Here is a 23,996-nt window from a genome sequence, read left to right on the forward strand (position 1 = left end):
AAATCCAGACTCCTCATCCTGGTAATCAAAGCCCTTCCAGATCTGTGTCTGCCAACCTCAGTGTTCCACACCCCAACACAGAAACCTGCTCCCCAGGCCTGCTGAACAACTCTGAGTTCCAGGAATAAGCTGTGTCTTTGTTCTTGTTAGGCCTTAGGCCTGTGATGCCTTTCTACCATATCCCTTTGTGTGTCTGGAAAATTCCTACTCCCGTCAGGTTCCAACATCTCTACTCTGAACCTTTAACTGACCCTGCCAAGCAGAAGTGAGCACACCCTTGTTTGTGCCATTCTTGAATTTTTATATGCTGCTTTTACTGCCCCATCTCTCCCTGCTGAAGGAATTTGCCCATCTAAACTCCTGGAATGCAGAGACCACATCTTAACTTTGTACCACATCCTAGCACAGATCCGGTGTATAGAAGACACTAGTTAAATGTTTAAAGAATAAGTGCCCCTTCTCTAGGAGGGTGAACTGCAAAGCTGGTCTGAAGGCAGTGTGTTTTCTCATTTCCCCAGGGGGCATCCAGCTCCTCCTCTGCTGCTGAAGGACAGCATGAGGCCCCAGGTCTGACCTCACCTCTGTTCTTTCTTTGCAGCTGGGGTATGGCCGTCAATGTGTACTCCACATCTGTGACCAGTGAAAATCTGAGTCGCCATGATATGCTTGCATGGGTCAATGACTCCCTGCACCTCAACTATACCAAGATAGAACAGCTCTGTTCAGGTAGGAGGTGGGGATGGGGAGCAGCTCTGCTGCAGGGAAAGGAAGCCAGGGTGAGAAGGCAGAAGAGTACAGCAAATAAGGTTTCTTGTCATTAGTATGAAGAAGAGCTGGAAAGCCAAAGTAGTCACAGTGCTTGAAGCTGAAGTCAGGAAACAAGCAGAAAAAGTGAAGAGGCAGAGAGGCGCCCATGGGGGGTCAAAAAACAGGCCACAGGTTAACAGCACAGGGTCAGTGTAGCTGCTGTGGGTCCAGCTCTCAGCTCCTATACTGCTGGTGCAGCTCTAGGAACATCATTACATCTCTCAAGGTTTCATTTTTCTCATCTGTACAGTGGCAATCCCATCAACTATCTACCTAGGGTCACTGTTAGGATTGAGCCACATTTACACAGTGTTCAGAATGGTGGTAGCATACAGTATGCAGCAATAGTAACAAATAGGCATATTCTTAGAAAGCTGGGGGGAAATTGGCTGTGTCTAACTGGTAAGTAGTATGATTGGCCTCACCCCATGACAAGGAGAGAGATGAGGGTCCAGGTCAGGGGAGTAGACCAGCACAGGGCCTGTGGGAGTGAGAGAACAGCTGAAGGGGAGCAGCTGGGACCTGCCTCAGTCAGCCGTGCCTCTCCACAGGGGCAGCCTACTGCCAGTTCATGGACATGCTCTTCCCTGGCTGTGTGCACTTGAGGAAGGTCAAGTTCCAAGCCAAACTAGAACATGAATACATCCACAACTTCAAGGTGCTGCAAGCAGCTTTCAAGAAGATGGGTGTTGACAAAGTAGGTGCCTGCCACTCTGGGGCCCTGAGGAGCTATGTACCCAGGGAAGAAGATGGCCCACCAGCTGGAGTGATGGGCTGCTTGGGTCACTCCAGTGTGTGTGTGTGTGTGTGTTCACTCCCTCCTCCACCCAACTCTCCAAAGGAAATGCTTCCCCAGCTCAAAGCACAGTGGGACCCACCACCACTTGCCATCCCTTTCTCCTCCACAGACCCCACACCCCTAAATACTCAGGCACTGGACACCACTCCTGTTGTGTGTCTCTGGAGAGCTGCAGAAATCTCCTTGCTCACTTCCCCGCCTCAATAGTCCCAGGGCTGTGGGTCTTGAGCTTTCAGCTCACGTGCAGGCAGCAGAACCAAGAGACATCCATACATAGTCCTTCCTGAGCCGATGGGAGAAGGATGGCTTCTGGATCACTGGCCGGCCTGCCAGCCTGCCTGTCTGTTCTGGTGCCATGGGAGGGGGGCAGGTGGAGAAGGTGGGCAATGCTGCGGCCCAGGGCTGGCTTTCCTGAGAGCAGCGGTCCTCTCACAGAGGAAGGTGGCCCTGTGCAGCAGGTGGCTAAAGTGCTCTGCTTATGTGGTCTATTTCAGATCATTCCTGTAGAAAAATTAGTGAAAGGAAAATTCCAAGATAATTTTGAGTTTATTCAGTGGTTTAAGAAATTCTTTGACGCAAACTATGATGGAAAGGATTACAACCCTCTGCTGGCGCGGCAGGGCCAGGACGTAGCACCACCTCCTAACCCAGGTGATCAGATCTTCAACAAATCCAAGAAACTCATTGGCACAGCAGGTAACGTGCCCGAGCTGGGGGAGGGAGTTTGGGGGGCCAGGCCGGCAGGACTCAACAGCCAGAAGTGCCCCCAGGGCCGCCGGCCTGGCCTTACCAGCCTGGAGGAGACTGTTATCACGGAGTTCAGATGGCGCCGCCTGCTGCCTGCTTGTTGGGAATCTCAGGAAGGGGTGAGAGGGCTCCAAAACCCACTCTGAAAGCCACCTGCACCAGCACAGTGGCAGCTGAGGCCCAGGGAACTTTGTTTCCTGTCCTAGCATGAGCTAACTTGTTTGCCTTCAAGATCACAGGCAGCAAAGTGGCATGATTTCTCTGTCCAAGTTCATTAGGCCAAGGCCTTATACCAGCACCATAGTCCTTTCCTGTCCCTGCCCTTTGTATACACAGGGGCAGGAGTTTGCCAAGCTGGATCCTATCTCCCCCCATTCCAAGGCCCTTAATGCGAAGTCCTCAAGAGATGAATCTCTAGAATGAGCCTTTGTCTGTGTGCTAAAGGGGCAGGGGAAGAAGCAATAGGGCCTTTGGGGGGACAGCAAGGTTGGGGAGGAAGAGAGAGGAGCAGCCCCAGCCTACATCTGACTCGTCATAGCAGAGCCGCCTCCTCTGTTTGCGCTGCTGTCCCGCCTGGGCCTGTCCCCACTCACCTGCTTGCTTTGCATTAGAAGCAGCCGCTCTATCTAGGGAGGTGAAGTGGCTAGAAAGCAAGTGGCCATAGCATGCAGGCTATGCTCAGAGGAGCTGGGGTCCCTGCCCAGCTGTGTGGCTAGAGGGTCCAGCCCAGCAGAGGGCAACAGAGCCCATCCTAAGACAGGGACCCAGGAGGTGTGGAACAGGTTTCACAGGGAGGGTGGCTTTGGGCTAGTTGCTTGTGTTAGGGGAAACCCTGAGCCAACTGCTTTCTCTTGGGTTCCTGCTGTCAGTTTAAGAGGGCCCTGAACTCTCCCAGCTCCACTTCCCTGATTCACAGCCCCAGCACCTCGGTCCTCCCTCAGGCCAGCTCTCTTTGTGCCCTGACTTCTCACACCTTCCTTTAGTTCCCTGTGGTCCCTGCTCTCCCAGGCTTGTCAAAGGGCTGCCTAGCTGCTGTAATGTCATGTGTGGCCGAGGCTCGAAGCCTAGATTTAGATGCCCTTCCTGAGTGGGGTGTGTCTGCCTGTCGCATGGGTCTGCCCCCGCAGTCCTCACACCTCGCTATCTTGTGCCATGTGAACTATAGGCTCCTGTGGCCACATCTGACTCTTTTCCTCTGGGCAGTTCCACAGAGGACATCCCCCACAGGCCCCAAGAACATGCAGACCTCTGGCCGACTGAGCAATGTGGCCCCACCCTGCATCCTCCGGAAGAATCCCCCATCAGCCCGAAATGGTGGCCATGAGACCGATGCCCAAATTCTTGAACTCAACCAACAGGTAAGTGGTATGGGAAAGGGTAGCTGAGATAGCCCTGGTACAAAGGCCAAGACATTGGGCATCAGAAGGTCAAGAGGGGGTGGGCAGGGGAGTCTGAGGCAGGGATTATAGCTTGAACATCACCTTCCACCTGAGCAGCTCCTGGACTTGAAGTTGACAGTGGACGGGCTGGAAAAGGAGCGAGACTTCTACTTCAGCAAACTGCGTGACATCGAGCTCATCTGCCAGGAACACGAGAGTGAAAACAGCCCTGTCATTTCAGGCATCATTGGCATTCTGTATGCCACTGAGGTGAGTGCTCCTTCGACTACTACTGGCCCAGGCCTGTGGGCCACCCTAAGACCAGAAGCATGGTAGAACCAGAAGGGACGTTGGAGAATATTTACTAATAAGGAGAGAGATGAAGTCACTAGCCCAGAGTCGCATACAGCCAGTAGCAGGAAAAGCAGGACTATAATTCGGGGCTTCTGGGTGCTCAGCCCTGTCTCCTACGCCCCCATATCAAACCTGACACCTCAGCCTGACCTGCCTGGATCACTAGCCCTCTTCCTTGCCCTCTCCAGGAAGGATTTGCACCCCCTGAGGATGATGAGATTGAAGAACACCAACAAGAAGACCAGGACGAGTACTGAGGGCGGCTCCAGCCCTGGCTGACTGCACGGCTCCGTGCCTCTCCCCATGCCCACCCCCACATTATAATTCTTTTCCTCCAGCCAGTCAGCCGGCCGGGTGCTTTGTGTCAGTGCCGCAGCATTGGGGAGCCCAGCGAGGGGGGTTGGGGGATGGGGCAGGTGAGCAGGCAGAGGCCTTGTCCTGGTCCCCAGTGGCACTGGCCCAGGGAGCAGGACCCCTGCCCACTCCCCACCCGTATTTATTTCCGTTGTCTCTATGCTGTGTTGGCCAACACTTCCCAGGGTGCTGCCGCCACCCACCCAGCCAGCCACCTGCTCCCCCAACAGCCAGCAGCTGTATATTTGACAAAGTCATTGGTATATTTTTACTTACTGGATTGTCCTTGCACTTTACCTGTTCTTTTCCAGGGCTGACAGCGGGGCTGGGGGCAGCATGCCTGGCTTGGCTCCCCTTCCCCTTGGCCCAGTCCAGGGCAGGACTCACTGATTCTTATTTATTTTGTCTTTTGACTTCCCAATAGTTGAGGGGGAAGGCTGATGTGAGGAGAAGGAGGGGACTGAGGAGGCAGTGCTGTGGCCCCAGGGGTCAGGGAGAAGGGAGGGGAGCATGCCGAGGGACAGCAGTGACTTCCTGGCGCTGGGCTCACTCACCCAAGACCTCTGTCCCAGCACCAAAGCCCAGTACTGCCCCAAGGCCCTCAGCTACTCCCTCCTGCAGCCTGGTTCACACCACACAGACTCTGCCTGGCCCTCACTGTACGTCTGCCTCCCACCCGCCAGCCTCCCCTCCCCTGCCCCTCGGGCACCAGCCTGCATATGTGTTCACTTTTATTTAAATAAACTTGTGTGGTAAAAAGTCTGTCCCGTGTCTCCTTCAACTCAGCCACAGCCTGGGTCTCAGGGCTTGTCACCTTCCAGCTACCCCTCCTCTCTAGAAGTGACGATCATGCAGCATAGCTTCACTGCCATCAGAAGCCACCACTGGCAGCCTGGTGTGGTGGAGCACACCTGAAATCCCAGCAACTGGGGAGGCTGAGGCAGGAGGATTGCAAGTTCAAAGCCATCCTCAGCAACAGCAAAGCACTACGCAATTCAGTGAGACCCTGTCTCTAAATAAAATACAAAATAGGGTTGGGGTTGTGGCTCAGTGGTTGAGTGCACCTGAATTCAATCCCTGGTACCCTCCCCCCACCAAAAAAAAAAAAAGAAGAAGAAGAAGAAAAAGAAACTACCACTGGCACTGGGCTGTGACCCAGGCCCAACTCTCAATACTGGTGACAGACTTCTAAGGGAAGACATGGGGGCCCAAGCCCTTTTCCCTGAGGAGGAACAAAGTCTGGAGCCATGGCTGATGATGGCAGCCCCATCAAGTGGTGGGGAGCTGGTCAAGGGGTACTTTGTTCCAGTCTCCTTTGGGCAAAATTGGATTGCATGTGGGCCCCCTGCACCTGTCAAAGCTCACATACCTCACAACAGTGATGCAGCTGAGGACAGGGACTCATGTGACAGCTAGAAGGGTATAGAGAATAAGCAGTTTTAGTCTGAGCACTAAAACCCAGGAAGATAGCAATGTCCCAGTAGTTCCTTTACAGAAAAAAGCAGTAATGGGAAGAGGGAGTCAGGACACTGCCACAGCACCCACATGGCCCCAGGGTGTGCCCAGCCCAGGGCTATCACAGCCAAGGGCCTGGAAACCCAACAGGGACCAACGGTGCTGATGTCAATGTGAGCACCTTGGAGCTACCCAAACCAGCTCTGAGGTCTGAAGCCCACAGGTGACACAGGTAGTAGAAACAGACTACAATTCAGAACTCTTGACTCATGGCACAGTGCTCATCCTCAGAGCCACAGAGGTGGGCCAGAAGCTCCTCCAGTTTCAGTTCAGCCCTGGCAGATATCTCCTCGACATCGTTAGTATGCCCATGACCAAAATGTAGTTAGGCAGTCTCTTCAGTGCTCTGCCCCAAGCCCCTCCTCCCAGACCACGGTCTTTCCGCTAATGATCCCAGTAGAGCCATAAATAACCATTCCCATCTGTTCATTCCTCATTCCTTTACCTTCTGACTCCCATTCCCACATACATAGATAATTCTGGATTTGTTCTTTTTCTTCTCCAACAAGTTCCTTGCTTGCTTTTATTTGTCTTGATGATGCTTAATCCCCTTCCCTAATATTAAAAGGCTTTCCCTCCATTATTCTAGTAGGTGCTATAAAAAGGTAGGGTCATTCTTCACTATCTAATGTTCATCTTCAGGCCAAGATCATCCTGATCATAAAGTGAATGTATGTGGTAGACAGCAAGATGCCCACATCATAATCCCCAGGGCCTGCGGATATTCAAGATTACATGGCACAGGCGATTAAGATTACAGATGGACTTGAGACTATGTACAACTGAACAACCTTAGTATAGAGATTCCTGGATTACCCAGGGGGCCCAATATAATCAAAAGTGTCATAAGGGTAGAAAAGGAAGGTAGAAAAGGTCAGAATGATATCATATCAAAGTCACTCAACCAACTCTTACTGGCTTTGAAGATCGAAGGGGCCATGAGTGAAGGCAGCCTGGAACATCTGGGAAAGCAGAACTGCCTTTTACCCTGGCGCCTCCAAGGACACACCCCTATAGTCATCTTGTTGCTGAAAGCTCCTTTCTAATCCCCAATGCCAATCCAATAACAAGGACACAGTTTTGAGAAAAAGGAAAAAAAAAGTTTATTGTTTTTCTACAAAGGAGAAACACAGGGGACTTCTATCCCAGAGGCTGTGATTCTGCCCATCAACAGGAACAGGGGGCTTTTAAAGAGGTGATTCAAAGGCTACGTTCCATGTGTTCTCTGTCTGGAATTGTAATTCACTTGTTAATTTGGGGGACAGTCATTTCTAAGATCTTCTGGTACCTTCCTCAAAGTCTGGATTACTTCATTCCCATGGTAGAAGTGCACTCAAGGAGAGATAAATCTGCTTAGGATGGGGAAAAAAAGGCAATCCTGTCTCCCCTAAGATTAGAGAGGAGCAGGGAGAGAGGAAGAGAAAGAAACACGTCCATTATAAAAATAAGTTGCAAACCAGGCGTGGTGGTGCATGCCTGTAATCCCGGTGGCTCAGGAGGCTGAGGCAAGAGGATTGCAAGTTCAAAGCCAGCCTCTGAATGGCAAGGGGCTAAGCAACTCAGTGAGACCCTGTCTCTAAATAAAACACAAAAAAGGACTGGGGATATGGCTCAGCAGTCGAGTACCCCTGAGTTTAATCCCCAGTTCAAAAAAAAAAAAAAACAAGTTGCAGTGTCAGAGCAGCAAGGGCTATATTTAAAACATAAAGAGGACCACTGTTACAACTTCCACTTTAGTCCAGGGAAATTTGACCCAGACTTCTGTCCTCCAGAATCCTAAAATGATAAATTTGTGTTGTTTTAAGCACTAGCTTTTGACAGTTACAGAAGTAAGGAGAAACTAATGCAATGGGCATGTTACTGAATGCCTGATCCTTGTTCCCAATGCCAATTCGTGCCAACTTAATAATGAGGACATGATTTTGAGTAAAAGGAAAAGGAAGGTTTATTGCTTTGCTAGCAAAGAAGAAACACAGGGAGACTCCAGTCCCAGTGGCTGTGGTTCTGCCCAGCAGGGAAAACAGAGAGCTTTTAAGGAAGCTCTTCCAAGAATTAAAACCAAGAATCAACAAATGGGATGGATTCAAACTAAAAAGTTTTTTTTCTCAGCAAAAGAAATAATATGTGAGGTGAATAGGGAGCCTACATCCTGGGAACAATTTTTTCACCCCTAACACATCAGATAGAGCTCTAATCTCTAGGGTATATACAGAGCTGAACAAGATAAGCACCAAAAAAACAAATAATCCAATCAATAAATGGGCCAAGGACCTGAACAGACACCTCTCAGAAGAGGATATACAATCAATCAACAAATATACAAAAAAAAAAAAAAATGCTCATCATTTCTAGCAGTCAGAGAAATGCAAATTAAAACTACTCTAAGATACCATCTCACTCCAGTAAGAGTGGCAGCCATTATGAAGACAGACAACAAGTGCTGGCAAGGATGTGGGGAAAAAGGTACACTCATACACTGCTGATGGGACTGCAAATTGGTGTGGTCAATTTGGAAAGCAGTATGGAGATTCCTTGGAAAACTGGGAATGGAACCACCATTTGACCTAACTATTCCTCTTCTCGGACTATACCCAAGGGAGCTAAAAACAGCATATTACAGGGACACAACCATATCAATGTTTATAGCATCGAATTCACAATAGCTAAACTGTGGAGCCAACCTAGATGTCCTTCAGTGGATGAATGGATAAAAAAAAATGTGGCATTTATACACAATGGAATATTACTCAGCAATAAAAAAGAATAAGATCATGGCATTTGCAGGGAAATGGATGGCATTAGAGAAGATATGCTAAGTGAAGTTAGCAAATCCAAAAAAAAAAAAATGCCGAATGTCTTTTCTGATATAAGGGGGGGTGACTCAAAATGGGGTTGGGAGGGAGAGCAAGAGAGGAAGATTGCCTCTAGATAGGGAATAGGGGTGGGAGGGAAAGGGAGGGAAAAGGGGAATAGCATGGATGGTGAAAGGAGACCCTCATCATTATACAAAATACATGTATGAAGATGTGAATTTGGTGTCAACATACCTTATATATAATCAGAGATATGATAAATTATTGTATAATGGTATATTAAGAATTGTAATGCAAATAAATAAATAAAGTTTCAGATCTTTAAAAAGAAAGAAAGAAAGAAAGAAGCTCTTCCAAGGCTACATCCAGGTGTGCCCTGGCAAGAGGTCCTAGGTGTACCCTGATAGTGTGTTGAAATTCACTTGTTAATTTGGGAAATAATCACTCCTAGTTCTTCTGGAGAACAGATAACTCAAGGTAATCTTGTTCCCCAACCCCAGGTTATGGAGGGAGAGAGAGAAAGGAAGAAAACATGTTCCTTTTAAAATAAGTAGCAAGGGCTATATTCAAAAGGTAGAATGGACCACTGTGACAGGCAAACGATGCTCAGTGACCTCATTCTTCTTGTCCCTACACTGAACACCACCTAACCTCTTTAGCATAACATCTTCTGGACATGGAAACCTCATGTGGGTACCTACCTACAAGCTTGCCTCTGTAGTGATGTCTAAGGCTGCCCTTCAAACATCTAGAGCTCAGGGATGTAAAGCCACTTGTTCCCCATGTCCTCCCACTACCCCACACCAAGGTGTCTTTCCTCTGGGACACTTAAGATAGTAAATGTAATTTTCTGTTCATACATTAGTCTCCCATACAGGCTTTAAGTTCCTCATGGCACAGGAGGTGTATCGCACAGCTCCACACCTAGCACAGGGCCTGACCCAGAAGGAAATGTTGCAGGATAAGTAAATGCATGGATTCTATTCCCTAAGTACCATGTTCCAACAGATAACCTGCCAGACATTTTGATGAGCAATAGAAAAAAAAAAAATCCCTCCCCTACCCTTAGGTTTCTGCCATGGAGCAGCCCCTCCTTTGCATCTAAAGAAAACCAGTTCTGCTTCTCTTCCCAAAATAGGGCCTCTTCTGTTGAAACCGGAGTTTGGGGATGAGACTAGATTTCCCGCTTCACCAATTTCCTCTGCAGGTGCTGGGGATATAGCTGAGTTGGTAGAGTGCTTGTCTTGCATGCACAAGGCCCTGGGTTCAATCTCCAGCAAGACATACAAAAAATATAATTCCTCTGGGTTCCTGTCTCACAAATTTTCATGAATAAACTCCAATGCAGGCGCAGGGGCACTTGTCTATAATTCCAACAGTTCAGGAGGCTGAGACAGGAGAATCGAGAGTTCAAAGCCCATCCCAGCAAAAGTGAGGTGCTAAGCAACTCAGTGAGACCCTGTCTCTAAATAAAATAAAAAACAGGGCTGGGGATGTGGCTCAGTGGTCAAGTGCCCCTGAGTTTAATCTGCAGTACCCCCCCACACACAAAAAAAGAATAAAATCCACACGCAATCACCAAAGGGAAGAGTAAATGGAGCAGGATTTATTTAAGCAAGAGCTAGGACTCCCACGATGCAGGAGGGGGCCTGATAGCAGAAAAATCCATTTTAATGTGCCAGCTTAGGAGTTTATATATAGTTCTGGGCAGAGCATGGAGCAACATGTATGTTAAACACCACGCATTGTAAAGTATTAAGGCTATATATAGTCCTCCTTTCCATCCAAGTTCACCCCCACCTTCCCTCATATAACTTCCATCTGGGTTCACCCCACCTTGAGTTTTCCATATCTGGGACAAAGCAGTTGGCTGGAAGTGTTCCCACAGAGAGCCTCAAGGTCTTCTACATTGGAAATAGGCCATGCCAGTGCTCATGAATATGTCTATGGTTAGCCTCCAGGTGTGGTTCCTGTGTCTGAATAAGATTGACCATTGATATTCTTTCTCACTGAAGGAATTGAACAAAGAGGGGGCGTTATTGTTGTCTTTTAAGTAGAGGTAAACCACTGATCTGAAAAACAAATTAATTAATAATGATCAGCCCAATTGTGTTCCCTGACAAAAGTATTTCAAGTCAGAGCCCCTTGAGGCAAAACCAGGGGAGGAGGTTCAAGAGCTGGGCATTTCCCACCTGCTTCCCCCCACACACACACAGCCACATTTGCTTTCCAAAACAGTAGAGCATGCCATCTTCCCACTGGATTCCCAGGACCTGAAGGATAAAGTCCAGATTCGGCAGGGAAGGCCCTTGGCATAATGGCTTCAAATCTCTTTCCAACCTCATCACTTCCAAAGTCCCATTAAGCATCGTCACACTGAATTTTCTTCTAGCTTCCCACCCTCTATGCCTTTGCTTAAATTAACTGACTTAATGGCAAATTGGTACAACCACTATGGAAAGCAGTATGAATGGAATGGAACCACCATTTGACCCAGTTATCCCACTCCTTGGTTTATACAGAGAACTTAAAATCAGCATACTATAGCTACATCAATGTTTATAGTAGCTCAATTCACAATAACTAGAACTATGGAACCAACCTAGATGCCCTTCAATAGATGAATGGATAAAGAAAATGTGTTACATATACACAATGGAATATTACTGAGCTTTAAAGAAGAATTAAATTATGACATTTGCAGGTAAATGGATGGAGCTGGAGAATACCATGCTAAGCGAAATAAGCCAAACCCCAAAAACCAAAGGCCAAATGTTTTCTCTGATAAGCAGATGCTTATCAGGTGTGTGGGGGTGAGTGGGGAAGAGTGAAGGAATTTTGGATTGTGTAGAGGGGAGTGACAGTGAGGGGAGGGGGTGCGGGGATGAGAAGGATGGTGGAATGGAGACAGACATCACCCTATATACATGTATGATTACACTACCAGTGTGACTCTGCACCATGTACAGCCAGAGGAAGGAGAAATTGTACTCCATTTGTGTACAATTGCCAAAATACATTCTACTGTCATGTATAACTAGTTAGAACAAATTAAAAAATAAATAAAGTGACTTAGCCTGGTACGGTGGTGCACACCTGCGTGCTTATAGTCCTAGTTACACAGAAGGCTGAGGCAGGAGAATCATTTCAGGCTAGGAGTTCAAGGTCAGCTTTGAACAAAGTGAGATCCTGTCTCAAACCAATTAACAAAGGACTCACACAATTGGAGTGTTCTCTCCACCTACCCTGATCCCCAACCCTGAAAATTCTCCCATTCCTCAGGACCTATCTCAAGTGCCGTCTCTTTCCTAAGGAGTTCATCAGTCCCTCAGTTGTGTATCCTGTTGAAAGGTATAGTCTATCATAGAATATATACTCCACCTCAGCATGGCAGGTATGCATCTCATCTTCAAACATAGGGGTCCTCCCTTTCCTGCCACATCTGTAACCTGGAATGGGCTCTGTTGATGGAAGCGAGAGCCTGCTCGTTCTCATTTCCTGGAAGGGGAACCCTGGCGCTAGCTAACCCAGTTTCCCAGAGCCGAGCAAAGGCGGGATTTCCACCAGAGTTTTTCAGGCCTCTCCACCTGGAACCCTCTCCACCTGGGGCCCTCTCCTCCTGGGCCCCTCTCCTCCTGGGGCCCTCTCCACCTGGGGCTCTCCCCACACTCGGCCCCTCCCTCCAGCCCACGTTCTCCTTTGTTCTTCCGCAGACTTTGCCCATTAAACCCAAAGTTAATCACTAGCACAGGAATGCTAGAATGAAAAAAAAAAAAAGCATTTAATTTTCAAACTCTCCCCACGTGAGAAATATTTCCATACCATCCTTCGAGCGCCACTAGAAAAATCAAGAAAAATGAAGAGTCCGTTTCCAGCTCAGCCAGCGCAGGTGGCCCTCCGCGCCCCAGGTGTCCCGGGAGACACGGGGCCGGGGTGCGGCGCGGCGCCAGCGGGGACTACGAGTCCCAAGCTGCCTAGCGGCGCCGGCGGCGGCAGACGTGGCACCGCGCGCGCCCGAGCCGGCCGGAAAGCCGGGAGGTGGTCAGGCGGAGGGCCGGAGCCATGGCGGCCAGGGCGGCGGGCGGGGGGCGCTGGGAGGTGGTGAAGAAGGGCCGGCGGCCGACGGCCGGCGGCGGTGGTCGAGGCGGCGGCGGGGACCGCCGGGCGCTCGGGGAGGCGAACGGAGTGTGGAAATACGACCTGACCCGTGAGTACCCGCCCGCCGCCACCGTCCCCGGCCTACCGGGCAGGGGCGCAGGGGCAGCTCCCTGAGCCCGGGCACCAAACTCTGGCGGGCTCTCGGATCGGGAGCCCGCGGGCTGACCCCGAGGCCACCCTGCCAGATGGCTCAAGGGGAGGTGGCTGTCTTCACGGCACAGATGGGAAAACTGAGGCCCAGCGGAGTCAGCTGGCCCAGGTTTCCGTGTCGAGGGGAACTGGGTTTTGGTCTTCAGCCCCTCAGGTCTCTGCACACAACACTCCCAGCTGCCCTGGCCTTCGCTGGCCTCTCCCCGCGGAGAGGCCAGCACTGTGCTACCTCACCCCTTAAGTAACCAGCAGGTCCAGGAGGGACCGTTGGGAGGCCCACTAGTGAGAGAAATGACCCGCCACACACTCAGCACGCACCAGGAGTGCATCTGAGGGGTGGAGAACACTTGTCACTTGTTGATTATAGACTTGTCACCTCAGAACCAAGAAGGAAAAAACCTGAGCTCTAGTAACACGCACCAAAGAGGCCAATCCTCTGTATCCACACCTCTACCAGTTCCCATACACTCTAATTTGTCTAATGAAGAACTGCCTGGCCTCTGTTCAAGAGCCCTGGACTGGCGTTGTGATGACCAAAAGCAGCCAACAGGAGGACTCCCTGCCCTGCTCCTAAGCAACCAGCAAGAGGAGTTGAGGAGACCTCCTCCTTGCAGATGAATTAGGTGCTGGTATGGTGGAGGAGACCATGGTTCCTGTGAGGTCCTAGGGACTTAAGTGTGGCCCCCTTTCTCTGCCTGTTTTCACCCCAGCTCCAATCCAGACCACAAGCACCCTTTATGAACGGGGCTTTGAGAAAATCATGAAGAGGCAAAATAAGGAACAGGTTCCACCCCCTGCTGTGGATCCTAAGAAACCCGCCAACAAGAAGCAGCCGAAGAAGGTAGCAGCTGTCACCAACCAAAATCAGAAGCAGGGCCGCTTCCGCAGCCTAGAGGAGGCCATGAGAGCTGTGAGTATCCCTAGACATGAGGTGTAGAAAGATTCAGGGGCTTGAAGAGCAGAGAAGATGGGGACAGGCAGTTAGGGACCTGTGGGATTTGGGATTCTATTAATTAGGCGGAGTTCAGGAAAAGATGAAAACCCCAAGGAGATGGAATATTTGCAGTCAAGAATGGAAGGGATATGGGAAATCTGTAGGGTGTACCAGGGAGGGGATAGAGAAGCTGATTCTGGTTCCCTCTCCCACGGAAGCAGTAATCTTACACTTTCCATCTTGTCCTTGTTTTTTTCCTCTTTATGGCTTAAGAGCACAGGGCCATGAGATCAGCATCCTCAGCTGTCCTCGTCCACACTTTTTGTGCATGTAACATAATGATGGCATTCTACATACTTATGCTAAAAACAGAAACCTTATTGCTTCCTACTACCACATCATTTGTCCATTCCCACCACCACCACCCTTCTTTCCTTCCACTCACTCCCAACTCACCATGGAGGCGTTTATCTTTGGCAGCTGGATGTGGCAGCTCTGCAGAAGGAACTGGACAAGAGCCAGAGTGTGTTCGTTGGAAACCCCTCTGTGTGGTTGAAGGACCTGGCCAGCTACCTCAACTACAAGCTCCAGGCTCCTCAGAGTGAACCCACACTCAGCCAGCATACTCATGGTTAGTCTTCCCAACACCCTTAGCTCAGACAAAATCAAGAAAATTCTAGAAAGGCTATTTGTTCATAACAGAGCTCAGTGCCCCCATCATCCTGATTCATACTTGGCTGTGCAAGTGTGTGGGCTTCCTTGGGAGAGGGAGGAACATCAGCCTCAGGGACCTCTGCCCCCACTCACTGTTCTCAAGGGAGAGCACCAGCATTCTCAGACTGGCAGGGCATTTGGTCCCAGTACTCACATAGAGGCCAACGGGCCCCAGATTATCCCTACAGCCTGGTGAGCCGAGAGCTGCGCGGGATCATCCGAGGGCTCCTGGCAAAGGCATCAGGGTCTCTGGACCTCTTTTTTGACCATTGTCTGTTCACCATGTTGCAAGAACTCGATAAGACACCAGGTGAGAGGGGCCCAGCAGAGAAATGTGCCGATTTTGACACTTTTTGGAAAGGGAGGAGATTAAGACTCAGTGGGCCCAGCTTCTGGGCTTACAGCTCCCAGGAGGGGAGATTTCAGGTTTGGGAAGCCAAGTAATGTAACAGTTTAAAACGTGTGTCTCTCCAGGGGAGTCATTACATGGTTACCGCATCTGCATCCAGGCCATTCTACAAGACAAGCCCAAGATTGCCACCATGAATCTGAGCAAGGTAAGCTTTGGATGGTGTTGGGGTCACCAGGGCCAGGACTGGGGAGGCTATTCAGAATCTAATTGTTGGACTATGTAGTGAGATAGAGGGAGACCCTATAACACCAGGAATGGTGCATGATGCTGTGAGCTCTCTCTGATATGCATGAGAATGCACTATTGACCCCTTCCTGACAGTGGGAAGATTTGGCACAGAGGGTTCTGCAGCTTTCCCAGGTCTAGCCAACCAGAAAGTGCAAAGTATGGGTGAAGCCCATTCTGTGAATCAGTACACCACACTGCTATAGTGCTCCACTATCACTTGGCTGACTCTTTTTCTCTCAGTTGACGTCTCTCTTCCCACCTTACTCTGCCCTGCCCTGGTGATCTCTCTTGTCCTGACCCCCCATCCCTTCTCAGTTCCTGGAACTGCTGAGGTCCCACCAGAACCGGCCAGCAAAGTGCCTGACCATCATGTGGGCCCTGGGACAAGCAGGTTTTGCCAACCTCACCGAGGGACTGAAAGGTAACAAGGAAGTGAGGAAGAAAGGGAAGGTCTTGGAGCCCGGGCACTCCCCTTGGTGTGCCCAGTGGACAGGCTGAAGCCTTCTCCCTGACCTTTGTCTCTGTAGTGTGGCTGGGGATCATGCTGCCTGTGCTGGGCATCAAGTCTCTGTCTCCCTTTGCCATCTCATACCTGGATCGGCTGCTCCTGTGAGTAATGGGGGGACAGCAAGGGGAAGGCCCAGGGTGTCCACAGGATGCTGTTTCGGCAAAATGGGATGCTGTGATCCTGGTCTCCATAGATGCGAGGAAAATCAGGACAGCTCCTCCCACCTCCAAATGTGATGGTGAGGAAGGAAAGGGAGGGAACCATTAAGGGCTGGGGGAGGGGTAGTGTTTATGCCCTTTTTCCTGTATATTGTCCTAACTAGGGTCGTGGCCAAACAGCTGACCTGAGTAGTGGTCTCCAACAAGCCTGTTTCTTCCTCCCTCTGTCCTCAAGGATGCATCCAAACCTCACCAAGGGCTTTGGCATGATTGGCCCCAAGGACTTCTTCCCACTTTTGGACTTTGCCTATATGCCCAACAACTCCTTGTCACCCAGGTAGGTCTGCCCTGCTCAGCCCTGCTGTGAAGGGATCCTAGTTCAAGGTCAGGCCCAGGCACTATATTTCCATCCCTTCTCCCCCAGCTGCCCAAGATCTGAGGTTCACAGCCTAGAAGTTCAAGGGTGGATTTCAAGGAATCAGTGAATCCCCAAAATTATATAACCCTTGAGTGTGATTAGCACGTGGATATTTCCATAAGGAGAGGGAGGGCCTGTGTCTTTCAACAGATTTTCCAAGGAGTCCTGATTTAAAATATTCATAGTCATCACAAGGTCTTTAGTGACTCTCCCCTCAGCCAGGGCGTGGGCTGTGAGGCAGGCAAAAGGCTCAGTGGCATAGCTCCTTTTACAGCTGTGCCTGGACCTCCTCCCACCCCTCTGCAGCCTGCAGGAACAGCTGTGTAAGCTCTACCCCCGACTGAAGGTGCTGGCATTTGGAGCAAAGCCGGAATCTACCCTGCATACCTACTTCCCTTCCTTCCTGTCCAGAGCCACCCCTAACTGTCCGTCTGGGATGAAGAAAGAGGTAAGGAACTGGCGTCAGGCTTGTCACTTGCCCAGTTCAGCTCTGGTAGCTCCGTCTGCTGACAAAGGTCCTGTCTTCTTGGAGCCTGTATCCCAGTATTTCCTTAGTTCACTTCCACAGCCACCTGTCTACTCCCTCACACCTGCCTTTAGGAGCACAATTGTTAAAGGGTAGCATATTCAGGCCTGGGACATCTTTGGTGTCCTGTGCCTTAGAAATGAGCAATCTTTGAGTTCAGTCTCTAGCTCAGGAGCCCCTCTTCCCCCTGATAGCGTCTCTCAGAGCTTACAGGAATCTTGATCGTATTTCTACACCTGTGGGGTGGATGTGCTGCCCAGGTGGCCTCTGGGTGTTTTCCCTCTCTATCAGCCCCAACCCTCAGCAATCTCTCTTGTGTCCTCTTCTGCAGCTCCTGGGCAGCCTGACCCAGTGCCTGACAGTAGACCCCCTCAGCACCAGCATCTGGAGGCAGCTGTACATCAAACACCTGTCACAATCCAGGCAGGTGGGGGTAGGGCTCTGATCCACAGAGAAGCCTCCCAGTTCATGCTCCCCAGCCTGTGACTGGCCCGTCCTTATCCTAGAAGTAGGGGGAACATTGGTCTTTGTTCTGTTAGCTCATACCACCCAGCTTCAGTAGGAGTTTTGTTGGAGTTCCCTCCCTTTCCTCCCTCTAGGGAGCTGCTTCTCTGTGGATAGGGGGTGGAAGGTCTTTCATTCTGAAGGAGCCAGGGCCACAGGGGGTTATAAGAAGGTGGGAAGGCTGAGCAGCCACCTAAATACAAGGGTGTGCTTTCCCCACAGCCTGCTGTTGGAGCACTTGCTCAAGTCCTGGGAGCGGATTCCCAAGAAGGTAAGGAGCTAAGAGGATATAGCAGGCTGGGCCTCACCTGGGTTCTGAGTTCGTGCCCTTCAGCCACTGTCTTCCTTTCCCTCTGTTCTTGGCATGAAAAGTGAAACAGGGTGGAGGCTCAGGATTCTCTAATGGGCTAGATCTCATGTTCTCAATCCAGCTTTTGTTGTCTTAAAGGTACAGAAGCCTCTGCAAGAAACCATTCAGTCCTTCAAGCTTACCAACCAGGAGCTACTAAAGAAGGGCAGCAGTAACAACCAGCATGTTGTCACCTGTGATGTGGCCTGCAAGGTGCGAGCACTCAGCTTCTCCAACCAACTAATGGTCCTACATCTCTCAGTATTCTCCGGGTTGGGCCTGGATCATACCCCTGCCCCACATGTCTTGCCCCCACCTCACCCCTGACTTGGGGCTAATGTGCAGGCCTTCCTCCTAGAAGAGGCCTGCCTAGAGGCAAGGACCAGACTCTCCCTTCTGACCACTGTTTCTTCCCGTCTCCTACCAGGGCTTGTTGCAACAGGCACGGGGCCCTCGGCCACCCTGGACCCGGCTATTGCTATTGCTGCTGGTCTTTGCCATAGGTTTCCTGTGTCATGACATCCGGTCACACAACTCTTTTCATGGTAAGCGGTGATTGGCAATCGAGAAAGAGAGAAGATGGTGGGCACAGAGCTAGATGTAGCACCCCAGTACCTACATTTGTCCTAATGTATTCTCAATGCCACCAAATGAACATTTTTCAGACTGAATTTTCTGTTTTCTGTCTAAAAATGTGACATTACCACTTCAGAGTGCACTGGTGCTTGCAGTATAGAAATAATTGTATATTCAAGACATCCGTTGACTTAAGTATTAACCTCCTTTTAATTCCTGAGGAAATTGAAGCTCAGAAATATTTAACTATTAGCTTAATATCATAGCTAGCACACAGTGGCACATACCTGTGCTAATAATTACTTGTAAGGCTAAGGCAAGGGGATTGCAAGTTTGAGGCCAGCCCAAGCAACTTAGCAAGACCCTGTCTCAAAAAATAAAAAAATGGGCAAGCTGGGCATATTAGCACATGCCTGTAATCCCAGTGACTTGGGAGGCTGAGGCAGGAGGATCTCAAGTTTAAGGCTAGCCTCAGCAACTTAACAAGACTCTATCTCAATATAAAAAATAAGGGATAGGGAATAGTCCAGTGATAGAGCACCCCTGGGTTCAATCCCCAGTACTGCCTAAAATTAAAAAATAAATAAATAAAATCACAGCTAGTAAATAGAAGGGCAAATGCTCAGACCTGAGGCTTCCTGACACCCAAGTCCAGGACTCCACCTTATGCCTGTTCCTCCTGTTCACCTGACCCAAGAGAAGATTCAGCCCCCTAGGCTCACATGCCTCCCTCCAAGCCTGCTCCAGACTAATTGAAGTCAGCTTTTCAACCCTTGAGCACTCAAAGTTCTGCCCCACTGCTCCACCTCACTTTGCCTGCCCAGGGACTTTATCTGTCTGTCATCCAAGTCCCTGCCCCTCTCAACTCCCAGCTCACCAGGGCCTCCTTTTCTCAGCCTCCCTCACTGGCAGGTTGCTTCAGTCATCTGGTTTCTTGCCTGCTGGCCAGCAAGTATATGCCAGACTTTACTCCTACAGCCTGCAAGGCTACAGGTGAGCTGCTCCCAGGGAAGATAGAGGAGTGTAAGAGGGAAGGTTTGGGGTTCAGGGTGGTACAGGTGGCTATGTGGGAATTAGCAATCAACAGGAGGTGCTGTGGTCTTCCTTTCTCAAGGCCTCCCTTTCCCTAGCAATTTTTGAGGAGCTGAACTGGCCTGCAGGAGCTAAGAACCCTCTCATCCCCTCTGTCTTCTCCACAGCTGGCTAGAGGAGACATTGCCAGCCTGTGGCTCCCACCTGCTTACCATGATACAACCCAGTTTGCAACAGGCCTGGGCCCACACCAATGCCACAGTCAGCTTCCTTTCTGCCCACTGTGCCTCCCACCTTGCCTGGTTTAGTGACAGCTTCACCAGCCTCTCTCAGAGGGTAAGCACGAAAAGAGACGGGCTGGTCTTCCCAAGAGATCTTGGGAAGATATAGCCCAATGTGGATAGGATCCTTAGGGCCAGGATGCATTGCCCTGGGTGCCCTGACCCCAGCCATTCCCCATTGTTTAGCTACAGATTCAGCTTCCTGACACCCTGCACCAGCTGCTCCATTATCTGAGGGAGCTGTTCCTGCTTCTCTACCAGAGTGTGCTGCTGCCTATTTGGCATATGCTGCTTGAGGCTCTTTCCCGAGCCCAGGAGTACTGCCATGAGGTGTGCAGGTAAGACCTTCACCCAGAGCTCGGGCAGGCCCTCCTAATGGGCCTACTTTCTGTCCCCGGGACAGTGCATCATTATTCAGTCTCATGCTGCCCTGATCCTTACATACCCGGGCCACTCTGGAATGAAGGTTGTGGGTCTAAGCTACAGCCTGTGATTTGACACAGCTGCATGCACACATACCCCTGCCCCTAAAATATTCTGCTTTTCTCCCAGAGGTGAGGTGACCTGGGACTGCCTGAGGACACAGCTCAACGAGGCTGTCCACTGGACCTGGCTCTGCCTACAGGACATCACAGTAGCTTTCTTGGACTGGGGACTTGCCATGATATCCCAGCAATAGGCCCTGCCTTCCTGACCACTGATTCTGTCATAAGCAGGCCATCTGAGACTGCTGGAGGGTAGAAGGTGACTCTTTTAATTTGGTGCCTGAGTTCTGTCTCCTAGGCAAAGTAGTCAGTTGCTTCTGGCCCAGTTCCTCCATCTTTAGTAGGGGCTGGGCCAGAGATCTCTCAATCTGCCCACAAGTCCATGGGAGGACCCACAGGGCTTTGTGGGAGCTGTGCAATGGGCCTTCATCCTTGGGCTGGTAACCTATACTACTCTCTTGCCTCCTGCTCTCCACTGCCCTCCATCTCACTTCTAAAGCCCCAAATTCATCTCCAAAAAGATGAGACTCTCAGCAAGTTTCACAGTCTCTCTTTTCATTATCAGTCACAACCTTAGTTACAACAGAAAAAGACTAGCGGCTTCCAGACTGATCGAGCAGCACAGTGGGCAACAGCAGCTTCACCTCTGCCTGCAGCCTGCATGTGCTGACAGTGGATCTGGGGGCCTGGTGGAAATGCATCTTACCTCAGAACACCCAGAAGGCCCTTTGAGGTCTATCACTACCCGCTCCCATCAGAGTCCTACCTAACATCAACTCTCCATACCACTTCAGTGCTGGGGGCTCTGCCTCAAAGTTCAGTTTCTCCACTACCCACCCTACTATCCACCTGGAAAGCAGAGCCCAGGTAGCTGTGTGCCTTGGGCCCCAGGAACCTTCCATTAGCCTGTTGAGACAGGAGTCCACATATGGCTCCTAGGTGTGCCTACTAGGTGAAATAAAGGACACAGGTTTGATTTCTAGCTTTCCTCTCTGTGTTGTTGTACAGAAATTATAGTTATGGGAAAGACAACAAAATAGTAGTCCCCCTGCCCTCCTGAGGATTGTAGCCATTGATTGTATTTGAGCTTCTGGCAGGGAAAGTCTATATCCATCGTTCAACAAAGCTAGACACCCTTCCTCTTGTTACCCTAACTATATTGTCTGACTTGTTACTGTGATTCACATTCCAAGATTTGCCTCGATAGCTTGAATGTTTTATGAGAAAGTGAGTGAAAGATAATGACTCCAAGAGACAAACCCAGGACTTATCACCAAAGTCCCTTTCTAATTTTTGTCTGAGACATAAATAAAAATCAGGCCCATGTTCAGTTCTTACCCAGGTTTCTTTCCTCAATGTCTCAAATCTAAGCAGTTCTTAGGGATGCCATTCTAACTTCACAGGATGATTTCTGCTTCCCTGGCACCTTGTGGTGCTTAGATACCCTTGCTTTTCCCACAGTGAGATTATAGAAAATGTGCAGATGCTTGACCCAAAGTGAGGTCATGAAGACTATAGCACTATACGCTTTTATTGCCTCTTCTCTTGGGAAGCAAACAACCCATGTGAGGCGTATTCCTTGCTTACCTAGTGACAGTTAGCCATGACCATTTTTCCCAGAGAAGAGAAACATTACCCAGCAAAGAGCCAACCAAGGTGTAGGCCTGCTGGGCTGGATTGTTCAAGAGCCCCAGAACCTTGGGCATTTCCTCAATTAGGCACAAACAGGTTCCCTAAGAATAGGAAGTGCTTGTAACTAGCTGTATTCAAGGTAAGTTGGACTGGGAGGCTGGGTCAGCAACAGCACAAGCCAAGATAGCATTCCCTACCATGATAACCAGTCTAAGGCTCCTGGGCTGAGTTCTTTGAATTTAGCACCTCACAATGTTACAAGTGCTGTGCTGGCTTCTAATGTTTGTACTAGATTTACCTTATTAGATTCATGTCATTTCTGAAACTAGCCCTTGAGGTCAACATTTTTTTAGTCAATTTAGATTGTAGGAGTCCCCACAGCCTCTCTGAATGATACTGACACCTTAATAGGCAGTAGGGCAGTTTGAGTATCATTATCTCTAGTGATTGCCAACACTTGTGTGGACCTAAAAATAATACACCTCATTTCTAAACTGTCCTATTATTTTGTAAGTCTGAAAGCAAGTTTCCATGTTTCTCTGTGTGTGTGTGTAGTCCATAGCTTCGGTTTTCTGAACAGGACAGGCTGGTAGGTCATCTGACTTACTATAGACATATATGGCTAGACTCACACCTGAGGTATTATGTGTCCATTCTCAAAATGCCGTCCCACCCCAGAGTGGATCTTTCCCTATTTCAAATGCCCCACTGTCAAATACACTGATGTTTTTGCGATTGGATGACTTCTGAGCATTTTAATAACTCCTAAGGGGTTTTGATTTAAGTGGATGCTTAAAGTGATCCATCCTCTTACTACATAAGCTTCACAGTTCTGTTCCCAAAGGTGCTTGAAGGCATTAAGGGACTGCTTTTCCCTATGGTATTCCATTTATATTGGGCAGTTTCTGTTGCCCTAGACTTGGAAATATAAAGGAATCTGGAGGCAGCTTCCAGGGTATGGGTGAATATTTATAGAATCTTGAATATTCTGCCTATTAGTAAAAAGCGTGTATTCCCAATGTGGTGATGAGTGTTGGCATAATTTTTTACTGTGTTAGTGCACCCCAGTTACTAATTTTTAATAGTCTTAACTTCTTTAGACTATTAAAAAATGAGCAAAAGTATAGGCTCCCACCTTCTCTGCACGCGCACACACACACACACACTGCCTCCCCACCAACATCTCACACCATTGTGGTACCTGCATGTGTTGATTGATTAATCTATACTGCCTCATGGTTACCACCCAAAGTACACAGCTTATACTGGGTTTCACTATTTGTTTTGTACACTCAGTAGGTTACGCTAAATGCCTAATGATATATGTCTTCCACTTTACATGCCAGCTTCACTGATCTAGAAATCCCCTGGACTTCACCTGTTCCTCCCTCCCCCTCTCCCAGAGCCACTGGCAACCTCTAGTCTTTTGGTCTGTGGCATTATGCCTTTCCACAATGCCATGACATTGATCGCTACAAATATTTATAGTTAGAATCTCTCCCACCAAAGAGATAAGATTTAGGTTCCAGGTCCCAAACATCAGACTTGAGATTCAGATGAATTGAAATCATAACTCTCATCCTGAAGCAATTGTTTCTGTGTAGGATTAGGAAATCACACTAAAAAAGGAAAAGTCAACTGGAAGTTTCTTCACTTAAATTTGAGTTTCTCATAAATTTGCCATGTTCCTATTAGACGACCTGTTCCATGATTCCTGGGCCACAGCCACTTCTTTTGATGGTTTGGCTCCATCTCTGGATACTATTGAGGGAATCTGGCATCATGAGTATTTACCCGGGAACAGATTCTACTATGGAAAAATCTGGGGCTGAAAGTGATACCTAGAAATGTTTTTCTGAGATAGGGAAAGCAAGGTTTTCTACTCTTAATCCCAAGTGCAGTAGTGTTAAAACTACAGAGAAAAGCATGGTTTAGTTTTCACATTTAGTCACATGTCACATACAGAACATCAAATACTACTGGAAGAAAATGTTACTGTCTATGTCTACAAGCTAGAGTGGGAGAAAAGACCAGGCTAATAAGATCCCTGTGTGTTGATGGTGGAGAATCTCTGAAGTCAGAGATAATTTAAATTTTCTCCTCATAGTTCATTGGGCACCTGAAGAAGGCCATTAAGTGAAATCCTCTGTAAGCCAAATGAGG

At 49.2% G+C, this 23,996-nt stretch overlaps 2 protein-coding genes and 1 long non-coding RNA gene across 4 annotated transcripts in view; 2 read left to right on the forward strand and 1 right to left on the reverse strand.

The window, feature by feature from the left end:
* Mapre3 (microtubule associated protein RP/EB family member 3) overlaps window positions 1-5,202 on the forward strand; it is a 50,393-nt gene extending 45,191 nt beyond the window's left edge. The window contains exons 2-7 of one of the 2 annotated variants that reach the window (XM_046441432.2): window positions 599-726; window positions 1,359-1,504; window positions 2,101-2,302; window positions 3,557-3,711; window positions 3,850-4,002; window positions 4,275-5,202. In XM_046441432.2, coding sequence (XP_046297388.1) covers window positions 606-726; window positions 1,359-1,504; window positions 2,101-2,302; window positions 3,557-3,711; window positions 3,850-4,002; window positions 4,275-4,343 — 846 coding nt within the window. In that variant the 5' untranslated portion in view covers window positions 599-605 and the 3' untranslated portion in view covers window positions 4,344-5,202. The remainder of the gene's footprint in view (window positions 1-598; window positions 727-1,358; window positions 1,505-2,100; window positions 2,303-3,556; window positions 3,712-3,849; window positions 4,003-4,274) is intronic. The other variant, XM_046441431.2, reaches the window with a different exon arrangement.
* Window positions 5,203-10,354: 5,152 nt separating this feature from the next.
* Window positions 10,355-12,706, reverse strand: LOC124090855 (uncharacterized). Its single transcript, XR_009226557.1, has 2 exons — window positions 12,591-12,706; window positions 10,355-12,229 (listed from the first exon to the last, which is right to left on the reverse strand). It is a non-coding gene; the product is annotated as an uncharacterized LOC124090855 (long non-coding RNA).
* Window positions 12,707-12,807: 101 nt separating this feature from the next.
* Window positions 12,808-22,568, forward strand: Tmem214 (transmembrane protein 214). Its single transcript, XM_046441434.2, has 17 exons — window positions 12,808-12,975; window positions 13,787-13,986; window positions 14,491-14,641; window positions 14,900-15,034; window positions 15,199-15,281; window positions 15,680-15,785; window positions 15,892-15,973; window positions 16,266-16,367; window positions 16,755-16,896; window positions 17,306-17,397; window positions 17,701-17,749; window positions 17,927-18,040; window positions 18,255-18,372; window positions 19,300-19,396; window positions 19,603-19,771; window positions 19,903-20,054; window positions 20,269-22,568. The coding sequence occupies exons 1-17, from the start codon at window positions 12,831-12,833 to the stop codon at window positions 20,393-20,395; spliced, it is 2,064 nt and encodes a 687-aa protein (XP_046297390.1). The 5' UTR covers window positions 12,808-12,830; the 3' UTR covers window positions 20,396-22,568.
* The last annotated feature ends 1,428 nt before the right edge of the window (window positions 22,569-23,996 follow it).

The sequence above is a fragment of the Marmota monax genome, unplaced genomic scaffold, assembly GCF_021218885.2.
Source record: "Marmota monax isolate L192 unplaced genomic scaffold, Marmota_monax_Labrador192_F-V1.1 WCK01_AAM20220418_F8-fsc00010, whole genome shotgun sequence".
Taxonomy (NCBI): domain Eukaryota; kingdom Metazoa; phylum Chordata; class Mammalia; order Rodentia; family Sciuridae; genus Marmota; species Marmota monax.